The 18,437-nt window shown below is 46.8% G+C and overlaps 1 protein-coding gene across 1 annotated transcript; it reads left to right on the top strand.

The window, feature by feature from the left end:
* The first annotated feature begins 677 nt into the window (after positions 1-677).
* ZNF174 (zinc finger protein 174) lies at positions 678-6,756 on the top strand. The gene is made up of 3 exons (XM_082670021.1): positions 678-1,253; positions 2,248-2,470; positions 5,485-6,756. The coding sequence occupies exons 1-3, from the start codon at positions 846-848 to the stop codon at positions 6,084-6,086; spliced, it is 1,233 nt and encodes a 410-aa protein (XP_082526147.1). The 5' UTR covers positions 678-845; the 3' UTR covers positions 6,087-6,756.
* Positions 6,757-18,437: the final 11,681 nt, after the last annotated feature.

The following is an 18,437-nucleotide window of genomic DNA, read 5'->3' as shown; positions in this document are numbered from 1 at the left end:
GTTTCGCGGCAGCCTGTGGGAGTGTCCGCGACGAGCGGCTTTTTCCCCGCCCTCAGCCTTGGCTCCTGGGTTCTGGTTCCCCGGTCCCCAGAGAGGTGAGTCGGCTGCAGGTGGGCGTGTGGAGCGGGGCTGTCGGCGGTGCTGCCGTCGCAGGCGCCACCCCCGGCTCGCACCCGGCCACGTAGTTGAGCCGCGCGCCAGAGTGCTGCAGCTTCGCCAAGCCCCGGGCCAGCTGGGGCGCGGAGTCGGAGCCGGGCGCCCTCGGAGGCCGGAGCGGCTGGGCCTCGGAGCCTCGGGGGTGAGCAGCCGCCGCGTCTCCGTGTACCTTGCTCGGTAGCAGGAGGTTTCCGCTAACTCACAACCCCCAGCGTGCGCCGTGGCGTGCCTGGGCTCGCCCTGTAGCGCCCGGCGAGATGCTGGAAGTCGGCCTGTGGAGGATGCGGGGGAGCTGGTGCAGGCTACCTGGATGACAGCCTGAACTTTTCCCAGGGATTCTTGCCAGCCCATTAGGTCACGTTGCGCATTTTCCTCTGAGACCTCTTGTGCTTGCCGCTGAAATAAAAGCGGTATTTCCCCCAGTTTCTTTTTAGGACATTATGACTTTTCTCCTTTGCAAGACAGTTCAAGAAACTGGCAGAAAAACAAACTCTTCCCACTCTCAGGGACTGTGTTGTCTTCAGAAGTTTGGGGTCAAGTTCAGCGAATGAGGAGGCTCTGTTTGCATCCTTTCCTTTCCAGTATCCTCAGAGGAGCTTCGTTTCTAGCATCTTTCTAGCATTCAGGGCCATGATCCTGAAGGCTTGAGCTGTTTACAAGGAGAGAGAAGCTGTCTCCTGAGCCCCAAAATGGCGGCTAAGATGGAGATAACTTTGAGCTCGCAGTCCCACATTCAGGCTTCCTCCAAGCAAGAGAGACATATAATAGCAAAACTAGAAGAAAAACGGGAGCCCGCTCTGCAAAAAGACTGGCCCGATCCTGAGCTCTCCCGCCAGAGTTTTAGACGGTTTTGTTATCAAGAGGTGTCTGGACCCCAAGAGGCGCTCTCCCGTCTCCGGCAGCTCTGCCGTCAGTGGCTGCAGCCTGAGGTGCACACCAAGGAGCAGATTTTGGAGCTGCTGGTGCTGGAGCAGTTTCTGAACATCCTGCCTCCGGAGATCCAGGCTCGGGCCAGGCATCAATGTCCAATGAGCAGCAAGGAGATTGTGACCCTGGTGGAAGATTTTTACAGAGCAGCCAAGGGACCAAAGCAGTGGGTAAGGAGGGTACTTTCTGTGGTCTCCAGGATTTCTTTTTCATCTTTCTTTTTCATCTGGTTAGTGTTTGGTTTCTGGACCCCTCCCTAGATAGAGTCCAGAATTTCAAACGTTGCTTCTGGCCTCTATTTGGAACCCTCCTCCCCCCACCCTACATAGGGAGATGTAACAGGTTTTCAGAAAACCCAGCCACAGGCATTCCAGTGAGAAAGTAGAGGATCAAGTAAGGCTCTTGAAACTTTGCTGACAGATCTCCCCTGACGCTTTCTTTTTGAAGTTTTTCTACAGTCAGGATTCATAGCAGGCAGGGTCATTCTACTGGATAGAAATTTGATTTGGGGGGAACTTTATTAGACCTTGTCCGAAGTATCTTGCATATTGCCTTTGGATCAGGAAACTCCAGCTCAATTGGCTAGTATTCCTTCCAAATCCCACCCCCAAGTCAGACTGCAGTAGGAGCCTAGGGAGGAAGCAAACAATCATGTGCTTTGGTGAATGGAAGCAGTTAGGGAACAGGGGTAGGGCAATCCTCTTACTACTGAGATCTCCTTACCAGGAGAGCCTTGGGCAAAACAATTTACTGGTAAGGGTGGTTTTTAATGGCCCCCACCCTACTGCTTCCTGATCCTACGGGGCCTGTTTCCTCCAGAAGCAGGGAGGCAAGTGAGCATAGGGTAGGAACCTGCTGGGTGGGTGTCATGGCTGACCCTGATATATTTGTGCCTGCTTTCTGATGACTTTGACTCCAGGCCTTGAGAAAGCCCCAAGCTTTAAGGACAGGAAGTATCGGCTGATTTGAAGCAGCCTCCTTTTGGTCATTCTGCACGTCCTTCCCTTTGCTTCCTTTGAGAGTTTCTGCATTCTCTCTCAAGGTTGACCCCCAGGCCATTATCAGAAATTTCCAGGGAAAAACAGTCATTACAGAGCAGTGAGAGGTCAAGCTGCCCTCAGACAGTCCTTGAGTTGTGCTCTAATGCATGGGGCTTGTTCCTAGGTGGCTGTTTGTATGGAGGGCCAGAAGGTGCTCTTGGAGAAAACTGGATCCCAGCTTGGAGAACAGGAACTGCCAGACTTTCAACTGCAAACTCCTAGCAGATATCCCAGGGAGAGCTCTCTGGAGGAGACGTCCCAGGCAGGATCTCAGGCTCAGCGGAGCCCCCGTCATTGGGAAAAATCCCTGCTCCTCCAGGACCCAACCCCCAAATTGGCTGAGACAGGTAAACACTCGGTGCCTCTTCTCTCCCTCTCGTCATCCCCTTATCGCCATCAAAGCATTTCATGGTTCTAAAAAGCCATAGACCAGGTATTGGGTTTTTTTTCAATATTGTATGTGATAGTAGATCTTTATTCTCCAACGAATTTCACGAATTAGAATGGTAGTGTTACTAAAGTGTGCTTTTATCATTTTCTGTTCATGACTATTTGAGAATCCAGTGCACAGGATTATTCTAGTGCCTTCTTTTCTGTCCCATTCAGAGCTACTTATAGTGAAGACAAATCCAAATATGACCACTGATGAACTTCCATTCGAGCTGTGGCTGAGTTTCGTCATTTAAAATAGTCCCATGTTTAGAAGGGACCTAAACAAGATTCTGCTAATTAGAGAAAAAAAACCCTCTCCGTTTTATGTTCTGCCTCTTTCTCCTCCTGTGACATTGTCCGTGTCCATTTCCTTATCTGTCTCTGGTACAATGCCAGTATAATTGCAGGCCCTGCTCCACACAGTCCTGTGGTCTCTCTGACTGAATGAAAGTGACACTTTGGCCAGTCTTGGTGATGTGAATACAGGATATGGTCAACAGGTTAGAGAGGAAGGTTACAAGAAAGCTAGATTCCTTAAGATTTGCTGCATTCAGCGAAACACTTTGATTTCATTATTCTCAAAACTCATGAATGGAGAAGACCTAGGGCATCCAGCAGGAAAGCACTGTGGCCCTGGCTGAGGTCCCGCCTCATAACCTACGGCCTTCATGGTCCTAAAGAAAGTGGACCACACGTACTCCCTTCTTCTGCCTCAGCAGAGGCAGCTGGGTGTGCATGCTGTCTCCATTTCCTTTTATTTGATTCCAGAGAGGGTGGAGTCTCATGCTCAAGGTTCATCCATGTTGTAGCATGTGTCAGTACTTCATTCCTTTTTTTTTTTTTTTTTTTTATATTTATTTATTTATCTTGTCTGCACCGAGTCTTAGTTACAGCATGCATGTGGGATCTAGTTCCCCGACCGCGGATTGAACCCTGGCACCCGGCATTAGGAGTGGAGAGTCTTACCCACTAGACCACCAGGGAAGTCCCACTTCATTCCTTTTTAATGGCTGAATAATATTGCACTCTGTGGACATTTCGTCTGTTTATCAGTTGATGGACACTTGGGTTGTTTCCACCTGTTGGCTATTATGAATAGTGCTGCTGTTAACAGTTGTGTACAAGTTTTCGTGTAGATGTCTGTTTTCATTTCTCTTGGGTGTACACCCAGGAGTGGAAATGCTGGGTCCTATGGTAACTCACTGTTTAATCTTTTGAGGTTGGACTTTTCCAAAGTGGCTGCGCCATTTTACATCCAGCAGTCTATGAGTATTCCAATTTCTCTACATCCCTGTTGACACTTGTTATTTTTTGTCCTTTTTATTGCATCCATCCTATTAGGCATGAAGTGGTATCTCATGGAGCTTTTGAGTTATTTCCCTAATGACTGATGATGTTGAGCATCTTTTCATGTGCCTGTTGGCCAATTGTGTATCTTCTTTGTAGAAATGTCTATTCAGATCCTTTGCTCATTTTTTAAAATTTTATTTATTTATTTATTTTTGGCCGCGTTGGGTCTTCATTGCTGTGCATGGGCTTTCTCTAGTTTCAGCGAGCGGGGGTACTCTTCATTGTAGTGTCCGGGCTTCTCATTGCTGTGGCTTCTCTTGTTGCGGAGCACGGGCTCTAGGCATGCAGGCTTCAGTAGTTGTGGCTCGCGGGCTTAGTTGCTCCGCAGCATGTGGGATCTTCCTGGACCAGGGCTCAAACCCGTGTCGCCTGCATTGGCAGGTGGATTCTTAACCACTGTGCCACCAGGGAAGTCCCCTTTGCTCATTTTTAACTGGGTTGGTCTTTTTATTGTTGTAAGAGTTCTTTGTATAATCTGGATACTAGACCCTTATGTATAATTTGCAAATATTTTCTCCCATTATGTGGGTTATCTTTTCACTTCCTTGATAGTATCCTTTGAAGCACAAATGTTTTGAATGTTGAGGAGGTCCAATTTATCTTTTTGTTTGCTTGTGCAAACATACATATCGAATGTACTATTGTCTAATCCACCATCACAAAGGTTTACACCTTTGTTCTGTTCAAAGAGAGATAGGTTTAGCTCTTACATTTAGGTCTTTGATCCATTTTGAGTTAATTTTTGTATGTGTTGTGAGTCGGGGTCCAACTTCATTCTTTTGTATGTAGAAATCCAGTTGTTCAGCACCACTTGTTGAAAAGACTATTCTTTACTCCATTGAATTATCATGACAACCTTGTTGAAGAGCAGTTGACCATAATTGTGTGGGCTGCTTTTTAAATCTGAATTTAAATTAAAGTTGAATAAAATTAAAAATTCAGTTTCTCAGTTACACAAGCCACATTTCAAGTACTCAGTAGCCACATGTGGTTAGTGGCTGCCATTCTGAATAGATCTTCCACATGGCAGGAATCCTGTTGGATAATAGCACTGTTGTGGAGTTTCTGTAATGAGGGTGCATGTCTGGCCCATATCTCAATTTCCAATCACATATGCTGTCTATCAACTTCATAATGGAAGAAAATACCACACTTACTGGATTTACCATTATTTGAAGAGAGTGGTGGTCATTGTCCATGTAAGTGAGGGTATATTTGCAATGTTGAAATTTCTGATGGGTTTGCTTTTCCCTATTTCTCCTTTCTTAAACCTTTCCCCAAAGGTAGGAAGGAGGGAGGGGTTGGAGAACTTGTTTCCTAACTTTAGTATACATCAGAATCACCCCAGCTTCCCGCTGTTAACTGCAGACTTCCAGGTTCCATCCCCCAGAGATTCTAACTCAGCAGCCTTGGGGGAGCAGGGGCAGCCTGCTTGGTGGACAGCTGCCCCAGATGAGTCTAATGCAAGTTGCCAAGTGGAGAACAGCACTTTGAGAAACTTTGCCGTGTATCTCATAGCTCTTTTGCTTGGGTTCTTTCTTCGAAGCCCAGAAATGAAACATATTCTTTATAATTATAGAGGCCTCCAGAATGAAAAGTGACAACAAGGAAAATCCACAGCAAGAGGGGGCTAAAGGAGCAAAGCCAGGCACCTTGTCAGTGGGCAGGCCCAAAGGGAATGGTCTGCAGAGCCCCGAACCCAGAGGGGCGACTGTGAGTGAGCCCCGGTTGTCACGGAGGCAGGTCAGCCCCCCACGCGCTCAAAAGCCATTTGCTCACTACCAGAGACATTGCAGGGAACTGGAATACATCAGCGGCCCCCTGAAGAGCCACCCGCTGAGAGAGCTGAAGAAAAGCAAGGGAAGCAAAAGAAACCTGAGCAGCCGTTTGCAACGTCTTGGTCACCAGCCGACCCGCTCAGCGAAGAAACCATACAAATGTGATGACTGTGGGAAAAGCTTCACGTGGAATTCAGAGCTGAAAAGACACAAGCGAGTCCACACAGGGGAGAGGCCCTACACGTGTGGAGAGTGTGGGAACTGCTTCGGGCGGCAGTCCACCCTGAAGCTGCACCAGAGGATCCACACCGGAGAGAAGCCCTACCAGTGCGGCCAGTGTGGGAAAAGCTTTCGCCAGAGCTCAAACCTTCACCAGCATCACAGACTCCACCATGGGGACTGAAAGCAGGGCTGGGTCCTCTCTGTTCGGAAGAAGGTACTTGCATTTCTCCTTCCCCTCACTTGCATGTAAATCACAAAGACCATCTGCGTGACTTACAAGGGAGAAAACGAGATCCCTGAGGAGTGATGGTGCCCGTCGGGCTGGTGAGGCGTCGGTCGGGAAGAGGCTGACAGGGGACTTGATCGTGCATGGGGTCGTGTACGATGATGGGGGAAGAGATGGAAGGTCTAGGCATTGGGTCAGAGAGCACCGGGGTGTCTGCTGGAGAGCGGGGAGTCACTATTGAGGGAGAATCAGGATGATCCTGCAGACGTGCCCCACACCTTGATGTTAAATCTCCTCCTGCTGCTTTATTTATCCTCTAAATCTGTTCAAGGATAAATCCTATATATAGTTATACATTTGCTGTCATACCAGACAATCTTTATCATTGCACACACTCCTTTAATAAAGATGAGTGATCTGCAAGAATTTCAAGGCAGAAGTTCATTGGAATGTAAATCCCCTAATATTCTTCCTGTCATTCCTGGCTGTTCATAACAAAGGAAGCATGAAGTGGGAGTATGGACACGTTTGTGTGAGGCAGGGGTCTCCAAGTATTAGTGCTTTTACCAAATAAATACACATACACACACACTAAAGGTTCTTTTTATATCAAAGCACCTTTGATTTGGTAAAAGAAAAATCACAGCTGCTGCAACCCCCCACCCATAGTGATAAGGAAAAGCTACAAGAAGCAAGACTGCTAAGACAACAAAGGGAATCCTTCCTACTTTCCTTTCTCACTTAGGCCAGTAGCTTTAAGAATAACAAAATGCTTGGGGTGATGAAAATATACTAAAACTGAATTATTTCAGAGCAAGTACCCAAAATCATTGAAACATTCATTAATTTTATGATATGTAAGTTATACCTCAAAGAAGTTTCTAAAAATGACAAAATGTATTTATGTAAAATGTTAAAGTCCTAGAACTAGGCCTGAGAGATCATCTAATCCCACCCCTCATTCTCTCAAAATGGAAATTATAACCCAATCAGTATACAATTCTTAGTCACACTGGGCAAGCCAGTGGATCTCCTAGTTTAGAGAAGACTTTTGGTAGGTGGGTGCAGTATGTCAAGCAGGAAACAGGTGCAGGTAGCATTCTTCCTAAAGCATCAGTATCCTCACGTCACTGCTGGCCACCTCAGGGCTGTGGTTGTGCTATTGTGTGTCCCCCCACCAAGGATCTCAGGTTCCTCTGACCACAGAGGGACAGGTGCTCACATGGGCAGCCCTGTCCCCCAGGTCTTTGCACACACTGTTCCCTTTGCCCTTAGGACCCGCCGCCCCCACTCCCTCTCGCATCTCACAAGAGTTGCCAGCTCTGCAAAGCCTCCTCTGACAAGTTCTAGGCAGAGGTAGACTTCACCAGTGGCGCTCAACCTGGTAGCAGTTTCGCCCCCTAGAGGATATTTGGGAACATCTGAAAACACCGTTGGTTGTTATGACTTGGGGGAAGGGAGCATAGCTCCTGGCCTCTGGTAGGTACAAACCAAGGATGTAGCTAAACATCCTGCAGTGCACAGGACGGCCCCAAAACAGTTATCTGTTCCAAATGTCAGTAGTACCAAGGTTGGGGAACTGTGCTATATATGTTAAAAGCTCTTTAAGGACAGAACCTTGATTTTCCATCACTTTAGCTTTAGAACTTAGCCCACACCCAGCCAGGAGAAATAGGTGTTCAGTAATTGAAGAGTTGAGGGCCCCTGCTTCACCCTGGGGCCCATTCCTGCCTTAATCAGAGATCCTGGTGGCAGTCTTTGAATGCAGTGGACAAAACCTCTCATCTTTTGAGCAGAGAGAGACTTAATGGGAGCCCAGTGGCCTGCTTCCTAGTATTTGGTGGCCCTTCAGAATCTAATCCAAGGTCCCTTTCCGAACAATTATGTTAGATGTTAGAAGAGTTTATTGTTAGGCCTGCCTGTTGTCTCACTCCTGTCCCCTGCCTCTCACCGGTCAGAGCCTCCTGATTCCTTATTCTGTTACCACCTTTTTTTCTCCAGGCCAGTTTCACTGTTGTTTCTTAGTAACTTCCCTAATTATATTTACGTCTGTATTAGTTTCCTCTTGGTGCTGTAACAGATGACCACAAACTTAGTAGCTTAAAACAACACAAATGTCTTCTCTTATAGTTCCTGAGGTCAGAAGTCCGAAATCAGCTTCACTGAGTAGAAGTCAAGGTGTCAGGTGGGCTGGTTCCTTTGGAGGCTCTGAGGGGTGAATCTGTTCCCTCGCCTTTTTCAGCTTCTAGCGGCTGCTGGCATTCCTTGGCCTGTGGCCCCTCCCTCCATCTTCAAAGTGCGCCCCTCCCTCCATCTTCAAAATGCATCCGTCCAGTCTCTGTCATCACGTCACCTTCTCTTCTGACTCTGATCCTCCAGCCTCCCTCTTAGGAGGACCTTTATGATTATATTGGGTCCACCCAGATAATCTGAGGTATCTCCCCATCTCTAGATCCTTAACACACCTGCAAAATCCCTTTTGCCATATAAGGGAACATTCACAGGTTCCGGGGATTAGGATGTGGACCTCTTTGGTGGGGACTGTGATTCAGCCGACCACATCCATCTAGTGAATCAATTCGGTTAGTCAAAGACGATCTCTCCTAAAAGCAAAGGAACATAGATTTCCACTTTCCTTAGATTTGGGACAGGAAATCTCTCTTAAAATAAGAGCTTTGTTTACTTGGTATGTTTTGAAGAACCCGTGTATGTGTGTTTTCTGTCTTCTGATTATGAAATTAATAATTGCTAAATCTTAATGTCTTTGGGTACCTGTTCAACTGTGGACCTTGAATAAATGTGACAAAATCACCACTCTGAATATCACTCACTCCCAAAAGGTTTTCAAGCCTGTGATGCTGCTGCCTCCGCCAGCCCAGTTTTCCTTTGACAGGTAAGGCTCAGCTCCAGGTGAGGAGTGCCCGTGAGGGTCTGAAGTCCTGGTAGAAGGCCCCTGGGCACTCAGCCACATTTGCTGGTCTGTACTCACTTCTTCAAATGTGGGAGTCCCCATGTGTGGTTCCACCAGAGAGTCTCAGCACAAAACATTGACCTGCTGACTTACAATCGGCTACCCCATATGAGAAAATAACCACTCTCCTTTTGTGTGCAGCCTTACCCATGGAGCGGTCTGTTAAGTGTCACCATGTTTTCTGAGTTTGCCCTGTACTCACCTATGTGGGGGTGGGATGATTCCTACCTTGGTTATTTGGTCCCCGGCTTACCCCAGGAGACACGGAGAGGGGAAGATTCCATGCATATGTGAGGGATATGGACCTCGCAGATTTCTCTGAAAAGCATTTTCCATCTACAGCAGATAAGGACTTGTAAAACCCGTCCCATAATACTGTTATCGCTCCCAACAAAATTAACAGCTCCCAAATACCATCTGATAGATAGAGTTGAAATTTCCCCCAGATATTTCTAAAACCAAAATGCTATTTTTTACAACTTTATTGAGATATAGTTCACATATAAAATGTATCCATTTAAAGTGTACAGTTTAATAATTAAAGTAGATTCACAGTGTTATACCACCATCACCATAATCTAATTTTAGAACATTTTCAACAGCCTAAAAAGAAACCTTTGGGACTTCTCTGGCAGTCCAGTGGTTAGGACTCCAGGCTTCCACTGCAGAAGGCACGGGTTCAATCCCTGGTCAGGGAACTAAGATCCCACAAGCTGTACAGTGTAGCCAAAAAAAAAAAAACAAAAAGAAAGAAACCCTGTCTCATTAGCAGTCACTCCTCACTCCCCATCCCTGGGGCCCCTTGAGCCCCCTTCCTCCTTTCACTCAGCACAATGTCTTCAGGGTTCCTCCATGTGGTAGCACATGTCAGTACTTTATGCTTTTAGTGGCCGAATAATATTTCAGTCTGTGAACAGACCATGTTTTGTCTATCCATTCATCAGTTGATGGACATTTGGGTTGTTTCCACTGATTGACTATTATGAATAATGCTGCTATGAACATTCATGTACAAGTTTTTCTGTGAACATATGTTTTCATTTTTCTTGGTTGTATACCTAGGAGTGGAATTGCTGTGTCCTATGGTAACTCTATGTTTAAGAATTTGAGGAACCGCCAGACTGTTTTCCACAGGGTCTGCACCATTTTCCATTCCCACCAGCAGTGTATGAGAGTTCTAATTTCTCCACATCCTTGTCAACACTTGCTATTATCTGTCTTTCTGATTGTAGCCACGCAAGTGGATATGAAGTGGTGTCTCATTGTGATTTTGATTTGCACTTCCCTGTTGGCTAATGATGTTGGCATCTTTCCATGTGTTTACTGGCCATTTGTGTATCTTCTTTGGAGAAACAGCTATTTCAAAACCTCTACCCTTTTAAAACTGGGGGTTTTGTCTTTTTATTGTTGAGTTGAAGAGTTCTTTATACATTCTGGATTCAAATCCTTATCAGATAAATGACTTGCAAATATTTTCTCCCATTCTGTTGTAATACTTTTGCACAATTGCAATAACTCTCTTTAAAGCACTGTCTGTCACCTGCCAAAATACAAAACTGACTAATACGGTAACAGTCCTGAATTACCAGTGAAACAGACGTGTGAGGCAAAACGTCACTCCTGCCTCTAGAAATTTGTCTGGACCAGATAAGGGCAGAGCCAACTAGGGTAGCCCCAGGAACCTACCTTGGTCTACCTACCTGACCTGACTTAGTCAAGTCTGAGGCAGCTCCATAGACAAACCAGAGTGGACTTGGTACCAGGCTAAGGCCAAGGATGGCTTTGCTCACAGCTCTGTTGTCCCCCAGCCCCCTGACCTGGATGTGTCACTTAAATTCTTCAAGCCTGTCTCCTCCGCTGGAAATGGGAAGACCCACTCTGCTTACCTCACATGATTGGTGAAGTGAACACACGTGTGTGAAAGTATTTTCTGTAAAGTGTTACATAAAAAGAAAATGAATTATGTGTCAAGTAAAACAGCATCTTGAAATCTCCTTCTGTCAGCTTTTCAGATCCAAATACTTGTGCCTGGAATGAGCAGAGAGGCCACAGGCGTTCGAGGGTGGAGAGGTCCTATTTTCCTGGATTTGGCACTTGCTCACACTGGGGTTGCGGTAGAGAATGTCCTGGAAGGGGAGAAGAATTTCTCCAAAAGTCTGTTTATGAAAAATTGATGTCCTAGAGGGAGGCACCCCAAAGCAGAGGCACCCGCCCTTTCTTCAATGCCCCTTCATGCTGCTCCTTACTTTTCTTTTTAACATTGACGTTTTAAAAAATTTTTTATCGTGGTGAAATATACATAACATAAAGTTTACTATTCTAACCATTTTTATTGTACGATTCAGTGGCATCACATACATTCACAATATTGTGCAGCCATCACCATGATCCATCTCTAGAACTTTTCCATCTTCCCAAACTTAAACTCTGTTCCCATTAAACACTAACTCCCCGTTCCCCCTCTTCTTGCACCTGGCATCCCCCATTCTACTTTCTGTCTCTGCGAAGTTGCCTACTCCACATACCTCGTATAAGTGGAATCATACAGTATTTGTCATTTTGTGACTGGATTATTTCACTTAGCACAATGTTCCTGAGGTTCATTAGAATTTCTTTTCTTTTTATGGCTTAATAGTACACCGTTGTATGGATAGATCACATTTTATTTATTTATTTATTAAAAATCTATCTATTTGTTTATTTATTTTGGCTGTGCCACGTGGCTTGTGGGATCTTAGTTCCCAGACAAGGGATCAAACCTGGGTCCCAGCAGTGAAAGTACTAATTCCTAACCACTAGACTCTCAGGGAATTCCCATGGATAGACTGCATTTTAACCATTTATCTGTCAATGGACACTGGGGTTGTTTCCACCTTCTGGCCATTATGAATAATGTGCTCCTTACATTTTGCAAATACATATTTTCAAAAACCCCAATGAAAAATTTGCCAGAAGGCCCTGAGTCTTGTGAGAGTGGCACCGCACATTAGTGTTCCTGGAGCAGCTGCAAGCAGGAATCGGGGCAGAGGTCCAGGGAAGGGCTTGTCCTAGGAGCTGGAGCAGAGGGTTAGGGGCCAGGAGGGAGACAAAGGTGGCAGAGGGAGGCCATCCCAGATGGGAGCAGCTTTAAGGAGGGTGGAACAGCCAAAGATGAAGGTTACAAGTCAGGGCTCACCTGGGTCCCCCTGGGAGATGTGGGGCCATGGATGTGTCTGAGTGTCAGGAGGGGACACGTGCACCGAGGTCTCGGGAGGACAAGAGCAGTGTTTTCAGCAGTGAAAGGGAAGGCCAGAGTCGCAAAATTCTGCAAGTGGCACGGTCTTAGGAAGTGACGCTGCAGAGAGATAGATGGTTCATGTGGAATGGGGGTGTGCAGGCTAAAGACAGTGTCCAGAGGAAGAGTTTTAAGGCATTTATTTTACCTTTTGGAAAACTTTAATAAAGGAGCGTCGGGACATAGTTCAGCATAGCCAAGTGTTTTAGTCTGTTTGGGCTGCTGTAACAAAATCCCACAGGCGGGGTGGCTTACAAACAATACATATTTATTTCTCACAGTTCTGGAGGCTGGAAGTCTGAGATCAAGGCACCAGCACGGTCAGGTTGAATTCTAGTGAGAGCCCTCTTCTTGGTTCATAGATGGGCTGTCTTTTTGCTGTGTCCTTACATGGTGGAAAAGCTGAGGGAACTCTTTGGGGTCTCTTTTATAAGGGCACTAATCCCATTCGTGAGGGCTCCATCCTCATGACCTACCTCCTAATACCATCACACTGGGAGTTAGGATTTTAACATAGGAATTAGGGGGGTGCACAGACGTTCAGACCATAGCACCTGGTGTGCATGAACTTTGGCTTTGGACAGACCTAGCGTCAGTCCTGGCTCTAGTTCCCCTTTCAAACCTGTTTCTTTTAACTTTATAAGGTTTAAATGAGAGGATCCGAGTTATTTGCCTCCATTGTGGTGAATGCCCCAGCACTCTAAGGCAAAGGCTCCATGGGCATAAATACTTCGCCCCTCAAGAGGTCTGGTCCCCGTTCTGGGTGGCTCTCATGGGTCTGGTCCAGCCACCACTGGAAGTGTGGACCAGTGGGCAAGGCTGCCCCTGGCAAAGCTGGCCCACAGCAAAACTGGGAGGTGATCAACTGCCCCACACTTCTCTTTACAAACCTCTTCAAAATCACAGCCTATTGCTGGAGGAAAAAGCAAGATTGTCCACACTGCCTGTTACATAGATCCTCCTACCACACCCTGATAAGCTGTCATCCAGGCTCTTGTTAGAAATTCTTGTAGACAGGGGAACTCGCCACTTCACAAGCTGCAACATTTCATTTGGGAGCATCCTAGTTGTTTTAAGTTCTAGGAAGCTGGAATTCTGGCCATGCAGACTTTTTGCCCCTGGAGCCCTGGTTGTTTCTGTGAATACCTTGGATGGGCCGGTGCAGGGATGAGGGGGATCATGTTATAGCCTCTAGAACGCCCCAAATGAAGGCTTCATAAACACCAATCCATCTGAACTCTTTTGAATGCAGGGAAGAAGCCCACCAGTGAGGTATGTTTTCAGAGCACATCAGGGACCCAGACACCTCCAGAGCGCATGCCCCTGTATGTCCACTTCTGAGGCATATGCTGCACTGACCAGGATGATTTCCTGGAAAACACGCTCTGTTCTGGAAGAGGATGGTTAATAGTCCTCTCTAGTCAAGGATTTTGAGAATCGGAGGTCAAGGATCACACCAGAAGTCAGATACATGCCCTCAGGAGGGAGAAACTGGAGCTAAGGAGAAAGTTCTGCTGGAGAAGTTTGCTTCTAAAGAGTAAGGGGTGGGCGGAGGAGCTGAGCGGGAAGCATGCCTCCCCACCAGAGACATGCATCGGCTCCTCTTTTCATCTGGATTTCCTGCTCAGTCCATAGCTTTTCCCCAAACCCCAGTGAAAACTCTCCCACGCTCAGTTATTAGAAACTATGAGACACTCTTTTCCCTTTGCAACAGGTGGGTTCTATGGAAGGAAATCGTGCCTAAACCAGGACACATATCTTTTCAGTATTTTTAAATATCTTTTTGGGAACTGCATTCCTATATTAACATGCAGTTTATTTGATTTTTATTTTGGTTGCACACTATTGAGAAACTTCTAACGCACACAGATAAGGTTGAAAAATGCTAATGGATCTAACAGTTCATCTTACAAGATATCTTTGCATGGAAAAGGCAAAAGCAGCTTTACTATCAGGTCTGCCCCAAAATAAGTCATGCTGGTAGCATAAATTATTTCATGTCTCTGATGCATTATTTTGTATATTACATTTAAATATTTTATTGCAGCTTTAAAATACATTTCAACTTTTTTTTTACTTCAAAGGTAATTTTTTTTTTTTTTTTTGCGGTACGTGGGCCTCTCACTGTTGTGGCCTCTCCCGCTGCAGAGCACAGGCTCCGGATGCGCAGGCCCAGCGGCCATGGCTCATGGGCCCAGTCGCTCTGCGGCATGTGGGATCCTCCCAGTCTGGGGCATGAACCCGCGTCCTCTGCATCGGCAGGCGGACTCCCAACCACTGCACCACCAGGGAAGCCCGCCAAAGGTAATTTTTTAAATTGAGATATAATTCATATACCATAAAATTCATCCTTTTAAAGTACAAAGTTCAGTTTTTTTTATTATAGTCACAAAGTTGTACAACCAGACCCATGTCTTTTTGAGGGAGACAGAAGTTACTTCTTCACAAGGAGTTAGCTGATCACACACGTGCCGCTGCACTTGAACCTGACCAGGAGACAGCCTGAGATGGTGGGAAAAGGCCTGGGATGGGCAAAAGGCACTGAAGAGCCAGGTTCCATTTTCAGTGCTGCAGGCAGCCAATTACTGAGCTCTAAGATGCCTGCACCTCAGTTTCCTTATCAGTAAAATGAGGTTTTAGACAAAATGCTCTCTAGTTTTCTTTTCAATTCTACTCCGAGCTGCCCATGAAACCTTGAAAGTTTGGGTCTTTTCTTTGGCCAAAATAAAGGTGACCCTCAGCTCAATGGTGTGGACTCTTGTTGGAGGCCTTGGAAACAGGATCCCTGGGGGAAGAGGAAGCAGGGGTGTAACATATGCTCAGGGTATCCCCCTGTCTACTCTTTCCCAAGGAGAGGAGCTTATCACCCATCCTGTGTTCACTCTCTGAGTCTCCTCTGGCCCTTCTCACCCAGCATCCTGGTTCCTGGGCTCTCTCTGCAAATCCCCCATCAGATTGCTGTCTCTTGTCACCCTCTGGGTGTGACACTGAACCCAGTGTGGATCCCTCAGACAGGATGGGCCGGAGAGCTCCAGTTCCAGCAGCTCCAGGATCTGCTCCTTGGTGGGCATCTCTTGCTTTAACCACTGATGGCACACTCTCCAGAGGTGGCTAAGAGCCTCTCTGGCGCAGCCACCCTTCCTGGCAGAGGGGCCTAATGCACTGACAGCAGTGTTTCAGGACCAGGATGGTGGGCTTGCAGGTTCGATTCCCGCCTCCAGGTGGTATCTTTTATCAGGGGGCTCTCCAGTTCTGGAGGATGGGGAGTTCCAGGGCACCCAAGTTTGCAAGCATCTTATGGCTCAGGGGATAGCTTCATACCAGCTGGGACTGAACTGAATCTGGGAATGTCACACCCTGTCTCTCTGTGGGGTGTGGTTGGGCATCTGGGTTCTCCAATTTCTGTTTTTCCCTGGAAACAGTACCAGGTGAGTAGGAAAAGCTTACTATGTGTGGGGTCAGCTGACGCTTTACCTGAGGCCCTTGTTATGTTCTCTGTTAGGACCCTGTGCCCTTTCCACAAGCCTCCAACCAATGAAGTCCAGTCGGTGTTTAGCTCTCAGCTCTTCTTTCTGGCCAGGTGCGACCCCTCTCACAGCATAACAGACCTCTTCTCGATCACACTGAACACAGCTGCACTGTCACCCTCACTTGTGATGAACACGTCTCCCTAGAAAGTTTAGGAAAACTGTAAACTCATGAGAGGCAAGCAATCTCTCCACAAAGCTACCAACCATCAAGTCACCCAAACTGGAAACTTCCAAGTCATCTTTGACTCCCTGCTTTCTCACCCCACCAAAGAGTCACCTTTTCCTCCTCAATCTGTCTTGAAGCCCCGCCATCTTCCTCATTCCCGTGACCCCTAGTGAGGGCCCTCATCTCTCACTCGCTTTATTGCAACAGCCTCCTGAGTGTCTGTTGTCTCCAAGCTTGTCCCAGTCTGCAGCGTCTGGCTATGGTCATCCCCACAACGTCAAAACCCTGTCCCTGCCTTGCTGTCAACCCGGGGCAGTGCTGTTGGGTAAGGGTGGAGACAGAGAGAAGTCAGCTTTGAGAGATATTTTTGAGGTAGAATCCACAGGACTTGATGATTGAAAGTTTGAGGAGTAGAGGAGGGAGTGTGTGTTAGTAGCATGAGCAATTGTGTGGATGTGGCGCCACATACTGGAGGCAGACAGATGAAGGACTAAAGGCATGGGACTTCCCTGGTGGCGCAGTGATTGAGAATCTGCCTGCCAATGCAGGGGACGTGGGTTTGAGTCCTGGTCCGGGAAGATCCCACATGCCGCAGAGCAACTAAGCCTGTGAGCCACAACTACTGAGCCTGTGCTCTAGAGCCTGCGAGCCACAACTACTGAGCCCGCATGCCACAACTAATGAAGTACGCGTGCCTAGAGCCCGTGCTCCACTACAAAAGAAACCACCACAATGAGAAGCCCGCGCACTGCAACAAAAAGTAGCCCCTACTGGGGCTTCCCTGGTGGCGCAGTGGTTGAGAGTCCGCCTGCCGATGCAGGGGATATGGGTTTGTGCCCCGGTCCGGGAGGATCCCACATGCCGCGGAGCGGCTGGGCCCATGAGCCGTGGCCATGAGTCTGCGCGTCCAGATCCTGTGCGCCGCAACGGGAGAGGCCACAACAGTGAGAGGCCCGTGTACAGCAAAAAAAAAAAAAGGTAGCCCCTACTCACTTCAACTAGAGAAAGCCCGCGCACAGCAAGACCCAACACAGCCAAAAATAAATATTTTTTTAAAAAAAAAGGACTAAAGGCATGAGTTCGGTTTTGGGCATGTGTTTGTTTTTTGTTTGTTTGTTTGTTTGAATTTTTTTGGAGTATAGTTGATTTACAACATTTTGTTAGTTTCAGGTTACAGCGAAGTGATTCAGTTATACATATACATTTTTCATTCTTTTTTAGATTATTTTCTCATATAGGTTATCACAGAATACTGAATAGTTCCCTGTGCTATACACACAGGTCCTTGTCGGTTACCTATCTTATATGTAGGAGTGTGTGTATGTTAATCCCAAGCTCCTGATTTATCCCTACCCTCTCCCCACGTTTCCCCTTTGGTAACCGTTTGTTTTTGATACCTGTGAATCTGTTTCTGTTTTGTAAATAAGTTCAATCGTATCATTTTTTAAAATTAGAGTCCACATATGAGTGATATCATATATTTGTCTTTCTCTGTCTTACTTCACTTAATATGATAATCTCTAGATCCATCCATGTTGCTGCAAATGGCATTATTTCGTTCTTTTTTATGGCTGAGTAATATTCCATTGGGCATGTGTTTTCATGCCTCAGAGACACCAAAGGAAGATCTCTTGGGGCTTCCCTGGTGGTGCAGTGGTTGAGAGTCCGCCTGCCGATGCAGGGAACACGGCTTCGTGCCCCGGTCCGGGAAGATCCCACATGCCGCGGAGCAGCTGGGCCCGTGAGCCATGGCCGCTGAGCCTGCGCGTCCAGAGCCTGTGCTCCGCAACGGGAGAGACCACAACAGTGAGCGGCCCGCGTACCAAAAAAAAAAAATCTCTCTTTTGCACTTGAATACAGGCATCTAGAGTGCAGGAGAGAAGAAAAATTGGGGCTAGACATAAAGTGAGGTGCTTGTAGTCATGGAAATGGCTAAGCTCGCTTGGGAGTTGGGGCGGGAAAGGGGGAGTGGGGAGTATGGATTCAGGTGATCCCAAGATACACTCTGACCAAAAGCATGTTAGAATTTGGCTGTGGAGTACACAGAAATCAGGTGAGGAGACTGGCGCTAGTTCCAGAGAGAAGTGTCGACGTTTAAAACAACACACAACTTAAAAGTTGTCAGTCAAGTTTATTCATTGTCTTACTGAGGACTACAGCTAGGGAGACAGACAGCCTCTCAGATAGCTCTGAGAAACTGTTCTGAAGAAATTAGGAGGGGGATATATGTGATTTTGACGAAGAGGTATGCAGCACGCCCCTAGGTAGAAGGTTACTGCTATTCACAAGGAACAGATATCTCAGTAATGCTTTTAGTGCTTTTCCAAGTATGGGACGATGCAAGAATCTGGGTTCATAAAATTTT

Source organism: Grampus griseus, assembly GCF_964374135.1.
Source record: "Grampus griseus genome assembly, chromosome: 14".
Taxonomy (NCBI): domain Eukaryota; kingdom Metazoa; phylum Chordata; class Mammalia; order Artiodactyla; family Delphinidae; genus Grampus; species Grampus griseus.
Note: the sequence above shows the minus strand (reverse complement) of the source record. Positions and strands in the feature narration are given on the sequence as shown.